Genomic DNA, 13,835 nt, shown 5'->3' with positions numbered 1-13,835 from the left:
TCCATCTTATCACCTCACGGTGGCGCTGTGCCAGTTTGCTGTGACGTTGTAACGTTAGGCTGAAGCTAGCTTAGCATATCGGCAGCCAGTTTACCAATGATGTAGGGAAGACTCCGATAAGCTTTACAGCCTGACAGTGGTCATCTGTCCGTTTCAGTTACAGAGGTTCTGGGTAGCTAGAGACAGTCCTACTGGGGGACGATGGATGGAGGGAAAGTGGGTGAGATAGGGTAGAACAGAGGTGAAGAAGTACACCTTCCAGCAACTCCAGAACAGTCTTATTTTCACGTTGTGTCTTATGTATTTAACCAGTGTTCTGGCTTGCCTCCCCTCTCACCCCCAGGGCTGTTACGACCAGCTCAGCCTCCCCCCTTCTTATCTACTCAGCTTCCAAAACCCCTAGTTCCTCCTCTGTAAAGTCTTGGTTCTGGATCTTAGGGGCTGTCTACACGAGCACTGGGTTTAATGTAACCGTGATTGTATGTGCGCAGTTGCACTGTTCGCCCACACACAACCAGGGTTTTGCTACACTGCAACCGGTGGTCTTTGAAAACCAGAGTCCAGGGTGAAGTTTTGTGCACATCCCGGTTTCAGTGGGTGAGTGTGGGCATTAGGGCATAGCAACCGAGGTTATTCCCAGTGTTTACAGCAGAGCTGTCCCAAATAGCGTTATATGAAAATTATTGTAACAAACTTTTGTTCGAAACGTATCGTCTGTGTTGAAGAGTGTTGTGATCGACTGATGTCTGTTGTCGCATTCCTGACCTGACCAGAGTAAAACCTGTAGCTGCGGCTAAACTAAACTCATGTGTTGTCAAGTTATTGTTATAAGGAACCCAGTCCAGACTGCATCCCCTTAACAATTGTTTGTATTGAGCCGTATTGTACCCATTCTGCAATGTGTTAAATAACGTTTGCATCCATTCATTCTACTAGCGTTAACATTACCACATTATTACGTTAGCATGTAAGCTAACAAAATCGCCTCAGCTAGCCTCGATGCTAACTATACATGGAGAATACCATTCACATTAGCATGTAGCTAACAACACCGGAGATCTTTTTGTGAGACTAAAATATCCGCTCTTGGTGGTAAATTGTGTTGATGTTGGTTTTGTTTCATCAACAAATGAGAGGCAGAACACAGTGAATGTATCAGTTTTGTTTATTGCACTTTCTTTGCTGAAAAATAAATGCTACGTTGGCTAAATGGCTAACGCAAGGTATTTAACTATTTCAGTGCCAGCAGGGGGCGCACGATTTAGTGCTTGAATGCCCACCATCCACTTCAATGTTAGCGTTAATATCGCCTAATCTATGTTTTAAATGTTTAAAAAATGTGTCTAATCTGCCCGTCGCTTATCAATGACTCATTTTCCAGTCAACATTGTCGAAGCGGATTGTTTTTTTATCGGTTCATTTCCGTTATATAGCATCTTGAAAAGCCCTCGTTTTCAAGGAAAATTTTAATATTCCATAATAAACTGAATATTCTAGAATACACAAAAACACTCATTTTTCGGCCTATTTATGAATAGTTTTCAAATAAACGCTGTATGCACGCTATATAGGCGATCTGATATCTGATCTGATATATTTCCTGATCGCTCGCACAGCCAAACAGCCACATCACACATAGGGGAAAAGCTTATATCTCCGTGAAAACAGGTCTGATTATCCTAAGACTGGTCAAATAGATTCCTTACCTGAGATCAGATGTTATCCAAAAAGATTATTCCAATTCCTGATCACCATTCCAAAAATATATCGCTTTTATTGATCCAACGTGTATACTGTAAACACATATTACACGCTGTTCTGATGGTCCACAATGACTGGGATCGTCTCCGGTTACATGCGTGAGAAGTAAAATGTGGATTCCGGATTTTTCTTTTCTCATCCATTCCAAAAGGGTGCATTACCAGTGTTGTGCTAGTTACTGAAAAATAGTAACTCAGTTACTTTACTAGTTACTTCATTTCAAAGTAACTTCGTTACTGTACTAGTTACTTACACCCAAAAGTAATGAGTTACTGTGAAAAGTAACTATTTAGTTATTTAAAAAAAAAATTAAAAAAAAAAATTGCTCAAGTCCCATGCCCCATATACTCAAAATCGGTTGATCAACTTGACAGTTTCCATTCACATCACCGAACTCTGCTAAGCAATGTGGTCTAGAGCGTTTCATTATATATTCCCTCCCCGCTGTATGTATATTTCTCTCCCACCCACCCACCCCCTCCTAATGTACAGTCCCCTCCCCATCATATGTATATACTCTGTCAGGATCTAGGGGTAACAGTACTGTATATTTGAATACCGCTTATGTCACAAATGTATCAGTACTAAATACCTATATGTCCCTATGCCATAAATGTCATGTATGTTGTGTATGTCATAAATGTCTATATGAATTGAAAATGGGGGACCCTGATGGAAACAAGACAAACGTCTTTCTCAGGTCTGCATCCCCTTAACAATTGTATGTATTGAGCCGTACTGTATTGTACCCATTCTGCAATCTGTTAAATAAAGTTTTCATTCATTCATTCATTCATCCATTCATTAATTCATTCATAACCATCTTGCAGCGTTGTTATCAAAGCATTGCAACGTTAGAATAGTTAGGATATCAATTGTGCATGAAAGGACTATATTTATATTGTTTGATTAGTATTATGAGATTCCCTGGCAGATTTCGTACAGTCAAAATCCGTTGATCATGAGTTTCAGTGAACACATTGCACTCACCGTCACCAGTCTGCGGTGGTCGAGATGTAACGTTAGTCCAGTTGACTCCAGCAGCCCTTCAAACATGTTCTTTATCTCGTTTCCATGTTGTATATTAATTATCTCTCCAAGTAGTTGCTAAATGGTTTGTTAGTTCGTTATTATTACTGCGTTCTTATTATGTAGATTCATAGCGAGCGTCCTCTTGTTGTTTACTGTAGAGAGCGCCTATTTCTTTCAGAACGTCAGTGGCCAATCAGAAGTGCGAAACCAGAATGAGGCTACGGAAAGAAATAATAATAATAATAATACTTCGTTTTATATAGCGCCTTTCAGTCTACAGTAAACAAAACAAACGCAGGCGAAATAAGGACGCTCGCTATGAATCTACATAAAAAGAACGCAGTAACGAACTAACAAACCATTCAGTAACGTAAGTAGCGTTACTGAATTTCAAAAGTAATGCGTTAGAGTACTAGTTGCGGCAAAAAGTAACTTCGTTTCTGTAACGCGTTACTTTGTAACGCGTTAGTCCCAACACTGTGCATTACCATCTGGGAGACGATAGGGGGCGCTTTTTTCACATCTGAGCTCCTGATGGGGCTGGTTTCCCAACGGTAGACTGTTGATGAAATATGAATACATCGCTAATTTAAAAAAAATCACGCTAATTGACGTGGTGGGCATTCAGGGGGCGGGCTGATAACACGTGTTATGTCGTTTTGGGCATTCAAAGTAGATGGTGACTTTGTTGTTTTTAAGCAGGAAGTGTAGTGAGCGTTCAACCTTTTCTGATTGGTTGAAATGGCCTTCATGTCTGAACAACATCGCCACCTACTGCTTTGGCATTGTACTACATGTATATGATGACATGATGACACTCGGTGCGGAGTTTAAACCAGTCGTGTGGACAGAGTTTTATTTTTTTGCATAATAAAAAAAAAAAATGTCATTAATACCCGTGATCGTGTGGACAGGGCCTTAGGTCTGTCCAGAAGTAATCATCCCCATCCTCTCTTACAAAGATTACATGATTAGCTAGTCGTCGTTCTGTAGGTTAGTTGGGGGTTTCGATCACTGCGCCCAGCAGTGGAACCCAGCAGAAAATAGTTCCATGTACAAGTACCTTGAATACTAAGATGTGTTTTTACATTATTTGTAAAAATGTGATAAATATACAAGATACAACATGTAAATTAGGGATGCACCGATCTGACTTTTTCAGTCCCGATACCGATACCTGGGTTTGGGTATCGGCCAATACCGATACCGATCCGATACCCATTGTCCAAATCTTTTTCCAAAAAAGTAAAAAAATATATATATTTAATCCACGTTTTTTTTATATTAAAATATTTTTTGGTTTTAAGAATTGTAAAGGATCACAAGTGTGTTTTTGATTTGTTGTAAACAAAGACAGAAAATAAACTTCATTCATTCAATTAATAAACTGTATGCCTCACAGTGTCACTGTGTGGAAGAGACTGGGATCATTCTTTTGTGCACTGAGGCAACATCAGGCTTGACTTAAAACATTACTTTCCTAACTTAGTGAAACTAAATGTAACAAATTAACACAGATATAAATGTACTGAATGGTTATTTCTTATTTTATTTATTATAAAAAAAAGTTAAAAATAATCTGATTTTTTTCCCACCGTTACCCGATCCAGCAATTTTACTGATATCGGCGCCCGATACCGATACCAATATCGGAGCATCCCTAATGTAAATATGCCCGTTTTAGAGTTGTTGGAAGGTGTCTTTTTTCACTTTGACAGAGCTAGGCTAACAGATTCCCTCTGCTTCCAGTTCTTGTGCTAAACTAGGCTAACGGATTCCCTCTGCTTCCAGTTCTTGTGATCAGCTAGGCTAACAGATTCCCTCTGCTTCCAGTTCTTGTGATAAGCTAGGCTTAGGGTACAACTCCAAGTACAATGTTTTCTCATGTTGCAAATGCATTAAAGGCCTTGTGTAGCTCTCTTTCTTCCAACATGACTGCCTGTTATGCAAGACAATTATTTAAAATAATGTCTGTGCAGTGGTAAAGAAGGTTAAACATTGTAAAAGCACAATACTACTGTCCCACTGTGACTCGTTTAAAATGTCCAGTCGTAAAGCGCCAATTTATTACACATCTGTTGAGATACAGTATGTCTCATATACCGACACACAGCAACCGTTGTTTTGCACATACCACATAGCAACCGCGGTTTCTTCCAACATGGAGGACAAATGGGCATTCTAAACGTCCCATGAAAGACCTATATTATAAGGTGAGGACATGAGGTAGAAGGCTTACAAGAAGCCCCCCCACACACCACTAGAGGGACCAATAAACTGAATATGGGTATAATTACAATTGACTCAATTTGAATTACTCAGCTATTTAATTCCCTCAGGGTGCTCAGAGGGCAAACAACAATCACCTGGCTGAAAGAAAAGCCCCTTTGTGCCGTTAATGCATGGGTAGAGAAAGAGACGTCATCATGGGGAGTTTCATTATTATAATGTGCATAATCCATGGTTTGTGTCAATATCCCCTGAACCTAGATTCTGTGTTTTTTCTCCAGGTGACTCTTTATAGAAGAATAGTCCCGTCTACAGGCTACAGCCGTGTAGCTCCACTGAAGAAATGACCGCATTAAAAACCAACACCTTTTCACGTTAGGAGTTTGATTTCACCCAGTGGGGGGGGGGGGGGGGGGTAAAAGAGGCGTGCACGGCCAAAGGAAGGTAAAATGTCAGGATGAAGAGAGAAACAGTGATGGAGCTGGAGAGAGGGAAGGACTGAGAGAGGGGAAGATGTACACAGAGAGGGGGTCGAGAGAGAGGGTGGGAGATAGAGGGGAAGATGGTGAGGGGGTCGAGAGAGGGAAGAGAGAAAGGTGTCCATTGCCAAAAGTCTGGGAGTCTATATGGGCTTTGAGAAGGTCTCACAACTCAATAAATCCATGCAGAGATGGGGGAGAACGAGTGAGGGAAGGAGGAGAAGAGAGAAAAAGAGTCAAAAAGAAAGGGAGAGAAGGAGGATTATCTCTCTCTCTCCTGCACTCTCCCTCCGTCTCTCGTCTCGTGTGTTCCTCATTCTCTCTATCATCCACTTTGTTTCCACTAGACTTATTTCTTGCTCTTTTTTTCAGTATTTTTCCATCACTTGCTGCCTTCTGTTGGTTGAATTGCAGCCCGACAGACGGGTCAGGGTGGACAGTGAAATCAGTGCCCATGAGTCTAACTATGAGAGCATCGACAGAACTTCAGCTGCTCCGTCTTAAAAAGGGAAACTTCACCGAAAAGCAATGCAGATTTATTTTGCACATCTTCTCATAGATCCAAAAGCTCTGAATTTAGTTTGACAAGTTATTGAAAGTAAATGAGTTTGAATTGGCCACCAGTGATGGTCATTGGGGGACATTGAGAATCCTTGTGTTGTTAATTACAGCTCCGTGAAATAATGTAGGCCTGATCTCATAGGTACTGCTACCTTATCATTTCATGGAGCTGTAAGTAACACAACACAAGGATTCCAATGTCCCCCAATGGCATCACTTGTGGCTAGAGCTGCCGCAATAACCGCATTACCGCGGTAACGCTGTTGCATCACGCCCACCGCAGAGTTGGCTGAATACCGCATCACAGCTGTTTTTTATAATAATAATAAAGTAGCGCCCAGACGTTGGGCTTGCGGCTCTGCAGATATACCCTACTCGGTTCCAAGCGACCCTATTGGGTAGAAGTGGTACCAGAAAAGTTACGTGAAACATTGCAGACCACTGATTGGTCAGAAGAGAGACGCGTCACACGTTGGAGCCTCTGAACAAAAACAGAAAGCCGCCATCTTTACTGCCTCGCTAAGGATGCATTTCATTCAGGATTTGTTTGCGACAGCACCAAGTGCAATAAACAAAAAAGGATGGATTCACTGTGTATTCTGCCTCATTTATTGATGAAACAAAAGTAAAACAGACATCAACCCAATTTACCACCGAGCGGAGAGTTTAGTGTCACAACAAGATCGCTGATGTGTTAAGTTTGTTGTTGTTATTAGCCTAATACTAACGTCAGCAGATATACACGAGAGGTAACATTAAACCCGGGTTGCTTGGTAGAATAGACACAATGAGAGGTAACGCTAGCTTTAGCAGAATAGACACAACGAGAGTCTGGTTAATGTTGTGATTGATTGATTGATTGATTGAAACTGTGTTAAACTCTGGCTTGCTGCAAGCCCTCAGACATAGCTATGCCCACGGAGCTTTCAGTGTACACAAGCGGCCCCGCCTGCATCCCCACACGGAGACAAACGGAGTACTACCTGCAGTGGAAAAGGAACGAAGTACTATGCAGTGGAAAAGCGCCATTAGACTAGAGGCAGGCTATATGCTATAAAGAGTAGAAGAAAAAAAAAGAAAAAAAATGCTTTCAAACTTTTTTTTTTTTGGTTATCGTCGCGGTACGAAATATTTCGCAAATTTGTGCGGTAAGGAAAATATCAATACCGCGGCAGCTCTACTTGTGGCCACATTCAAACTCATTTACGCTCAATAACTGTCAAACTAAATGAAAGTGCCCCTTTATCAGGCGATAGCGGTGTTGCGTTGCTCATTTTAACACTGGGTGCACGCACGCTAATGACACCATGTGCACGCGTGCTCCCGGGCGTGTGCGTGCACGCTCCCACGCATGCACATAAATGTTCCCTCGCATAAGCAGACTAAAGACAGTGCCTAATTGCCTCTACGAATGGAATGTAACACATTTCATTCACAAGTTCTGTGTGACTGTATCTGAGAACGTATTTGAACACACCTGACGACCGGTGCTATTGATATGCAAAGTACTTAGCGAGTTGGCCCATCAGTCGAGTGCGGTTCCTGTGTGCACGCGCGTGCACAGTCATGCATATGCGTGCACACGCTTCTGCTCACAAAAGCATGGTTGCACGTCGTGCAACCCCATCCCATGAGCAACACATCCCTGGACGATAGTCAAGTACGCCTTATTCGTCAACAATTCTTAGGCATCTTAACCCTTTCACTGCCACACTACCAAAGGGTTAACCCTTTCACTACCACACTACAGACGGTTCACAACCACACTACAGAAGGTTAACCTTTCACTACCACACTACAGACGGTTAACAGTCTGTAGTGTGGTAGTGAAAGGGTTAACCTTCTGTAGTGTGGTTGTGAAAGGGTTCTCTGGCATTGCAACAGGATCCACTTTAAGTCTTAAGTGATTTTAAAGAGGACCCTTCTGCATGATTACAATGACAATTACGTGTGAATATGCAATTGTACAGATTTTGTTGATGGAAAGTGCTATTCGATTAATTACTGGATTAACAGGTTGTTTCGTGGAGGATGGCCCTACATGATCAGACCCACCTTGATGGGCTCGACGCTGAAGCGGATCTTGCGAGAGGGAGGTGGGTCTTCCTCCACAGGCAGGCCGGAGATCTCAGCGCAGCTGGACTCAGGCTCATAACTATCGTCTTCTTCCTCCTCCTCCTCCTCCTCTTCCCCATCCTCCTCCTCCTCCTCCTCCTCTTCATCCACCTGGCTTCCTCCAAAGTCCTCCCCGACAGCATTGTAGCTACTGATATCCACAGACTCTCGCCCCGACTCCTCTTCCCTCTGAGTCCTCTCATCAGAGTCCTCCACTTCCGTGTCCTTGTCCCTCGCCTGCGGCTCTCCGCCCTGCCTGCCCGTCTCCGTGCCCTTCGGAGAGGTCTCCTTCTTGACAGAGGAGGCGCCCCCGTGGACGTCGGCTTGTACCTCCTTCTCCTCCCCCCCGCCGGAGCATGCCTCAGGTTCCCTCTCCGCTTTGGCCTCCACCCCTGCGTCCGTCACGGTCTTATCCCTCAGCTCCGTGGGCTCCCGGTCCCCATTCAGGCTCTCCTGTGGCGGGGGAGCCGTTTTCCCCCGGGGGCCCCTGGGAGGGCCCTCTTGGTTCCTCAGGTTGCGGCCCTCGTCGTCCCGGTTGCCCCCCTGTGGTGGGAGCGCCCTCGCCCGCTTGGTGATGATCTTGGAATTGAGCACCCCCACCTTCGTGCTGACCCCCCGGGACGGGAGTGGCGGGGTGGAGGAGAGGCGGTGGAGGTTGTTTCGGAGCTCAGCCGCCCGTTCGAAGACGGCACTGAGCTGGCTGACCGTGGGCGACACCGCCTCACTGGTGTCCAGGCTGTCCAGTGACTCGGTGCTGCCATTAAAACGGGCCACCATGTCCAGACGTCCGTCCTGGAAGCCCAAGCCAGAGGCCTTCTCTGTCTTCAGCAGGACCCGTGTGGTGGCCAGCTTCTCCTGCTGCTGTTTCTCCTGCTGCTGCTGTTCCTGCTGCTCCTGCTGCTGCTGCCTCTCCTGCTGCTGCTGTTCAAAGATCCTCCTCGTCTCCTGCAGCTTGGAGTAGCTGGGAGACGAGGCCCGCGGGTGGTGTCCATTTTCCGCCTTGGGGTCGAACTTGCTGACTCTGTCCGAGACAGAGGAGCCCAATTTCAGCAGCGCGCTGTGGTCCACGTTCTCGTTCAGGCTCCCGGCTCTGGGCAGGGAGAGGCGCACCGATTTCCCCGTGGCGGCGGCGGCGGCGGCGTCGTCGGCGGCAGCAGCAGCAGCAGCAGCAGCAGCGGATTCCTCTCCTCCATCCGCATCCGCATCCGCGGGGGACGTGGTCTGCATCTGCTGGAACATGTTTTTGATACGGTGCACGTTGGAGCCGTACCTGCGCCCTCGCGGGCCCTCCTGGTGGAGGAGGTCTCCGTTCGCAGCATTGTTGTCCCTCACGGGCTTCAGGGCCTGCATCCCCGCCTCGTACGCGTTCCGGTGCGGGGATGGGCTCCGGAGCGTCGCGCCGGTGGTCTTGTTGGATGTAGATTCGGTCTTCATCATGGTCATTCAGGCGTCTCTCTCTGACTCTCTCTCTCCCTCTCTCTCAACGGATGCTCAGCAACGGCATGTCTTCCCTTTCCTTGTTCCCCGGGGGTCGGCTGTGTAAATCCAGTTATTATCCAGCGACGAGTCGATCAGAGGGACTAGAGAACGGCAGACGGACGGGAAACAAAACAGATCGTTTTTTTTGTTTAGGCCGCTTGCATCCGATGCGATTCCTATCCCGATGTAATGGAGAAAGTGAGCACGATGCATAGTCATCAGCAGCAGCAGCAGCGCTTTGCAATCACACAACGCCTCAACCTAAACCCCGAGAAATACACACACACACACAGGACCAAACCTGCCGCTCGTTATAATTAAAACATATCGGTGCATACAAACGAGACGCGCGACGAGGCACGGGGTTAAACTGTACTGACGGCAGATTGCTTACGTTTTTTAATCCCTTTTTACGGGCAGCATCATTTTGATCTCTCCATTCTCCCCCGAACAACCGCAGATTGCTGGTCCTTTACGCGTAAAAGCAGAGACTGCTGCTGCTTCATGGGAGAGGAGGGAGGCTGCTGGGTCATAGTGCTATAGAGCTCCGACCAACCCGCTAATACGATCCGTTTTTATTGTAAAAATACAAACAAATAATATACAGTGCGAGGAGAGGAGAGGCAGAAAACCCAAAGCAAAGGGCTTATTTGTAAGTCTCCACCTAAGCAATGTTAACATTTCATTGTGTTGTGAAAAACAAGAAGATTTTTTTTAAATAATATGTGTGTGCGTGCGTGCGTACTATGAATTGAAAATGGGGGACCCTGATGTAAACAAGACAAACGTCTTTATCTGGTCTGCATCCCCTTAACAATTGTGTGTATTGAGCCATACTGTATTGTACCCTGTTGACAGAGTCAGCTGTGGAGCGACAATAATAGGTTCATGACGACAAGGTTTCTCTCTTTAGCCTTTGGCATGGTTTATTCACATTGCACCCAACAGTACACAAGACCTTCTCCTTATGAGAGGCGACGGAGGAAGAGACAGAGGGGGAGGTAACATCTCCTTTTATACCTCTTACCTCAAGTTTCAAGTTTCTTTAATAGTTGTCATACAGAAGTACAGAATACTTTTATACAAAATGCTTCTTACTGTTTACGCTCCAGAGACTGTGCTAGACAAGATAAGTGTGAAATAAAATGGTATAGCATGTAAAAATAGAAGTAAAAATAGAAGTCACAGTGTTCAGTATATACATATGTACAATGTTCGATGCAGAATAGAAGTAATTGAGTTACCATACAATATACTATGCAATGTACTAATATACAATACTAGTGCAAAGCAGAAATGCGATGAGGTACAATTTAGGTACAATTTACTGACCTGCCGTCAGCTTCAATAGCTACGCCTATAGCGCCCTCTTGTTTAAACAGTTAAGCAGTTACATGCAATCATACATAACATAACTTCAACACTCCCACTTCTGGTTGTCTTGTATACTGTACAACTTTTTCAGAAACAATTTTCAAAGAAAATAATACAGTTCAGAACATCAAAAGAATATGGCAGTCAATATTACATAACAGGCAATATTTACACACCAAACATGACCTCTGCAAATCTTCTCTATTTCAGTTTGGAGACAGGCTTTGTCATAGCGTCTGCTACTATGTCGTCTGTAGGACAATAAACAAGTGTCATCCTTTCTTCCCTGATGACAGATCTGATGAAATGATATTTTATATATCCACATGTTTATACCTCTGTCGGCACACAGGGTTTCTAGCAATTGCAATGGTTCCCTGGTTGTCTTCATAAACAACAGTTTTCTTATATACATAGGTATCCATTCCTTCGAGCAGTTGTTCTAGATAAATACATTCCTGTATTGTCATAGCTAGAGCCATGTATTTGGCTTCACAAGTTGACAGTGCCACTGTGGGCTGTTTCTTTGTTTTCCACGAAACCAGTGAGCTGTCTGTGTTCAAACTCACACAATACCCTATGGTACTTCTTCTGTCTGTGGCGTCTGCCGCCCAATCTGCATCACTGTAGGCTTTAAGCCCTAAGCCCTCGCTGCTCTTTCTGAAACAAAGCTGTTTATCTGCTGTACCTTTGAGATAACGAAAAACATGTTTTGCTGTAATCCAGTGCTCCTCTGTGGGGTCAGCAAAATGCTGTGACAATTTACTCACTACAAAACATAGGTCAGGGCGAGTACATGTTGTCAAATAAATGAGGCTACCTACAGCTTCTCTGTACATTTTTACATCTGTCAATTTCTGAGCATCCTCTTGGTAGTCTAGTTTTTGATCACATGGTGTTTCCCTTGTCCTACATTCCTGCATGTCAAAACGTTTCAGGATCTTCTCCACATATCTCTTCTGGGATATTTTTACACAACTGGCAGACTGTTCGAAGTCCATGCCTAGAAAATGTTTTAACCTGCCTAGGTCTTTCATTTTGAATCTGGTGGAGAGCATACTTTTCACCTGCTCTAGGTTTCTAGTGTTGTCCGCTGCATTGATCAAATCATCCACCCAAATTACAATTATCACTTTTCCTGACTCTTTTGACTCCCTTGAGTAAACACAGGGGTCTACTGGGTTCTGTAGGAAGTGATCTTCAATGAGACATGTATGAAGCATCTCGTTCCAATTTCGCCCAGACTGTTTCAGGCTGTAAATGGATTTCTCTAGCTTACACACTAGCTTCTCTCCTTATTTCTCGTAATCTTCAGGTTGTTCCATAATATCTCCCTATCTATGGGTGCGTGCAGGTAGGCTGTCTTCACATCCATCTGGTGTAAAATCAAACTGTCCTCAGCTGCTTTCTGCATCACTACCCTTACACTGGTCAGATTGGCTGTGGGGGAGAATGTTTCACCGTAGTCTATCCCCTCCCTCTGACTGAGTGAGCTGTGGTGTTCCACAAGGAAGCATACTAGGACCGCTACTGTTCCTAATTTATGCAAATGACATGTCGTCAGCTTGTGACTGCAACTTGTTCCTGTTTGCGGACGACTCAGCCCTGCTGGTCTCTGACAAGAACAAGTTACAGGTTGAAAAAACCCTCAGCTCGGAACTAGGCAGAATCTGCATATGGCTCGCTGATAACAAACTATCATTACACATGGGCAAAACAGAGTCCATTCTCTTCGGTTCAAATAACAAACTCAGCAAGACCGACGGCTTCTCAGTTACAGTGGGTGACAATATTGTCACAAGGAAAGATGAAATTACCTACCTGGGTTCCATCCTAGAGGCTAATCTCTCCTGTGACAAAATGGCATCCAATGTAATAAAAAAAGTCAACCAACGAACTCGATTCTTGTACCGGATCTCCTCTCTGGTAAACAAGAACACCCTGAAGACTCTGGCAGGAGCACTCATTCAGGGGTACTACGACTATGCTTGCACCTCATGGTACCAAAGCACCTCAAAGGCGCTAAAAACAAAATTACAAACATCTCAAAACAAACTGGTCAGACTACTGCTTGACCTTACTCCTAGAACCCACCTCACCCCTGCCCACTTTGACAACCTAGGATGGCTTAGAGTAGACGACAGAGTACAACAACTTGCAATGGGCCTGGTCTACAAGATACACTACACGACCAAGGTACCCATGTACATGTCAAAATACTTCCCAAAGGTCAGTGAATACCACGATCACAACACCAGAGGGAGCTCCACAAATCATGTTAAACCCAGATTCGGCTCAAATAAGGGACTAAACACGTTTCGCAATTATGCCACATCAATGTGGAACGCCCTACCCAAAGCTGTAAAGGAATGTGGATCACTACCCACTTTCAAAACCTCTCTAAAGGGACACCTACGGGAGACTGCAATTCAACACTGGCCCCTGTAAATATCCTAACCCAACCCCCTCCAATGTACAGTCATTTACCTAGTATGGTTTTGTCAATAGTTCAATGTACAATTGTGTTTGTTTGTACAGTGTCTCCTCCCCCCCCCCCTCAATGTACAGTGTTACTTGTTTATACAGTGTGCCCCCCGCCCCCCCCCCCCCCCCAACCACCTCCAATGTAAATTACCCAGTATGGTTGTCAATATCCCAATGTACCCAACCCCCCCCACCCAACCTCCTCCAATGTACAGTTTCTACGTCAAATGTATATACTCCCTTTTCTTGACTCCTTCTGTATCACAAACAGTACTGTATTTGCAAATCTGGTATGTCATAAATGTATAGATGTAGCAGTAC

The 13,835-nt window shown here is 44.6% G+C and overlaps 1 protein-coding gene across 1 annotated transcript in view; it reads right to left on the bottom strand.

Annotated features, from left to right (window-relative positions):
- LOC311241816 (neurabin-2-like) overlaps positions 1-10,100 on the bottom strand; it is a 118,622-nt gene extending 108,522 nt beyond the window's left edge. Inside the window, exon 1 of the mRNA XM_084330734.1 lies at positions 8,118-10,100. Within this exon, the coding sequence (XP_084186860.1) occupies positions 8,118-9,620 (1,503 nt within the window). The 5' untranslated portion in view covers positions 9,621-10,100. The remainder of the gene's footprint in view (positions 1-8,117) is intronic.
- Positions 10,101-13,835: the final 3,735 nt, after the last annotated feature.

This window comes from Notolepis coatsorum (genome assembly GCF_963971535.1).
Source record: "Notolepis coatsorum genome assembly, chromosome: 15".
Classification (NCBI taxonomy): domain Eukaryota; kingdom Metazoa; phylum Chordata; class Actinopteri; order Aulopiformes; family Paralepididae; genus Notolepis; species Notolepis coatsorum.
This window is presented reverse-complemented; position numbering and strand designations above follow the sequence as displayed.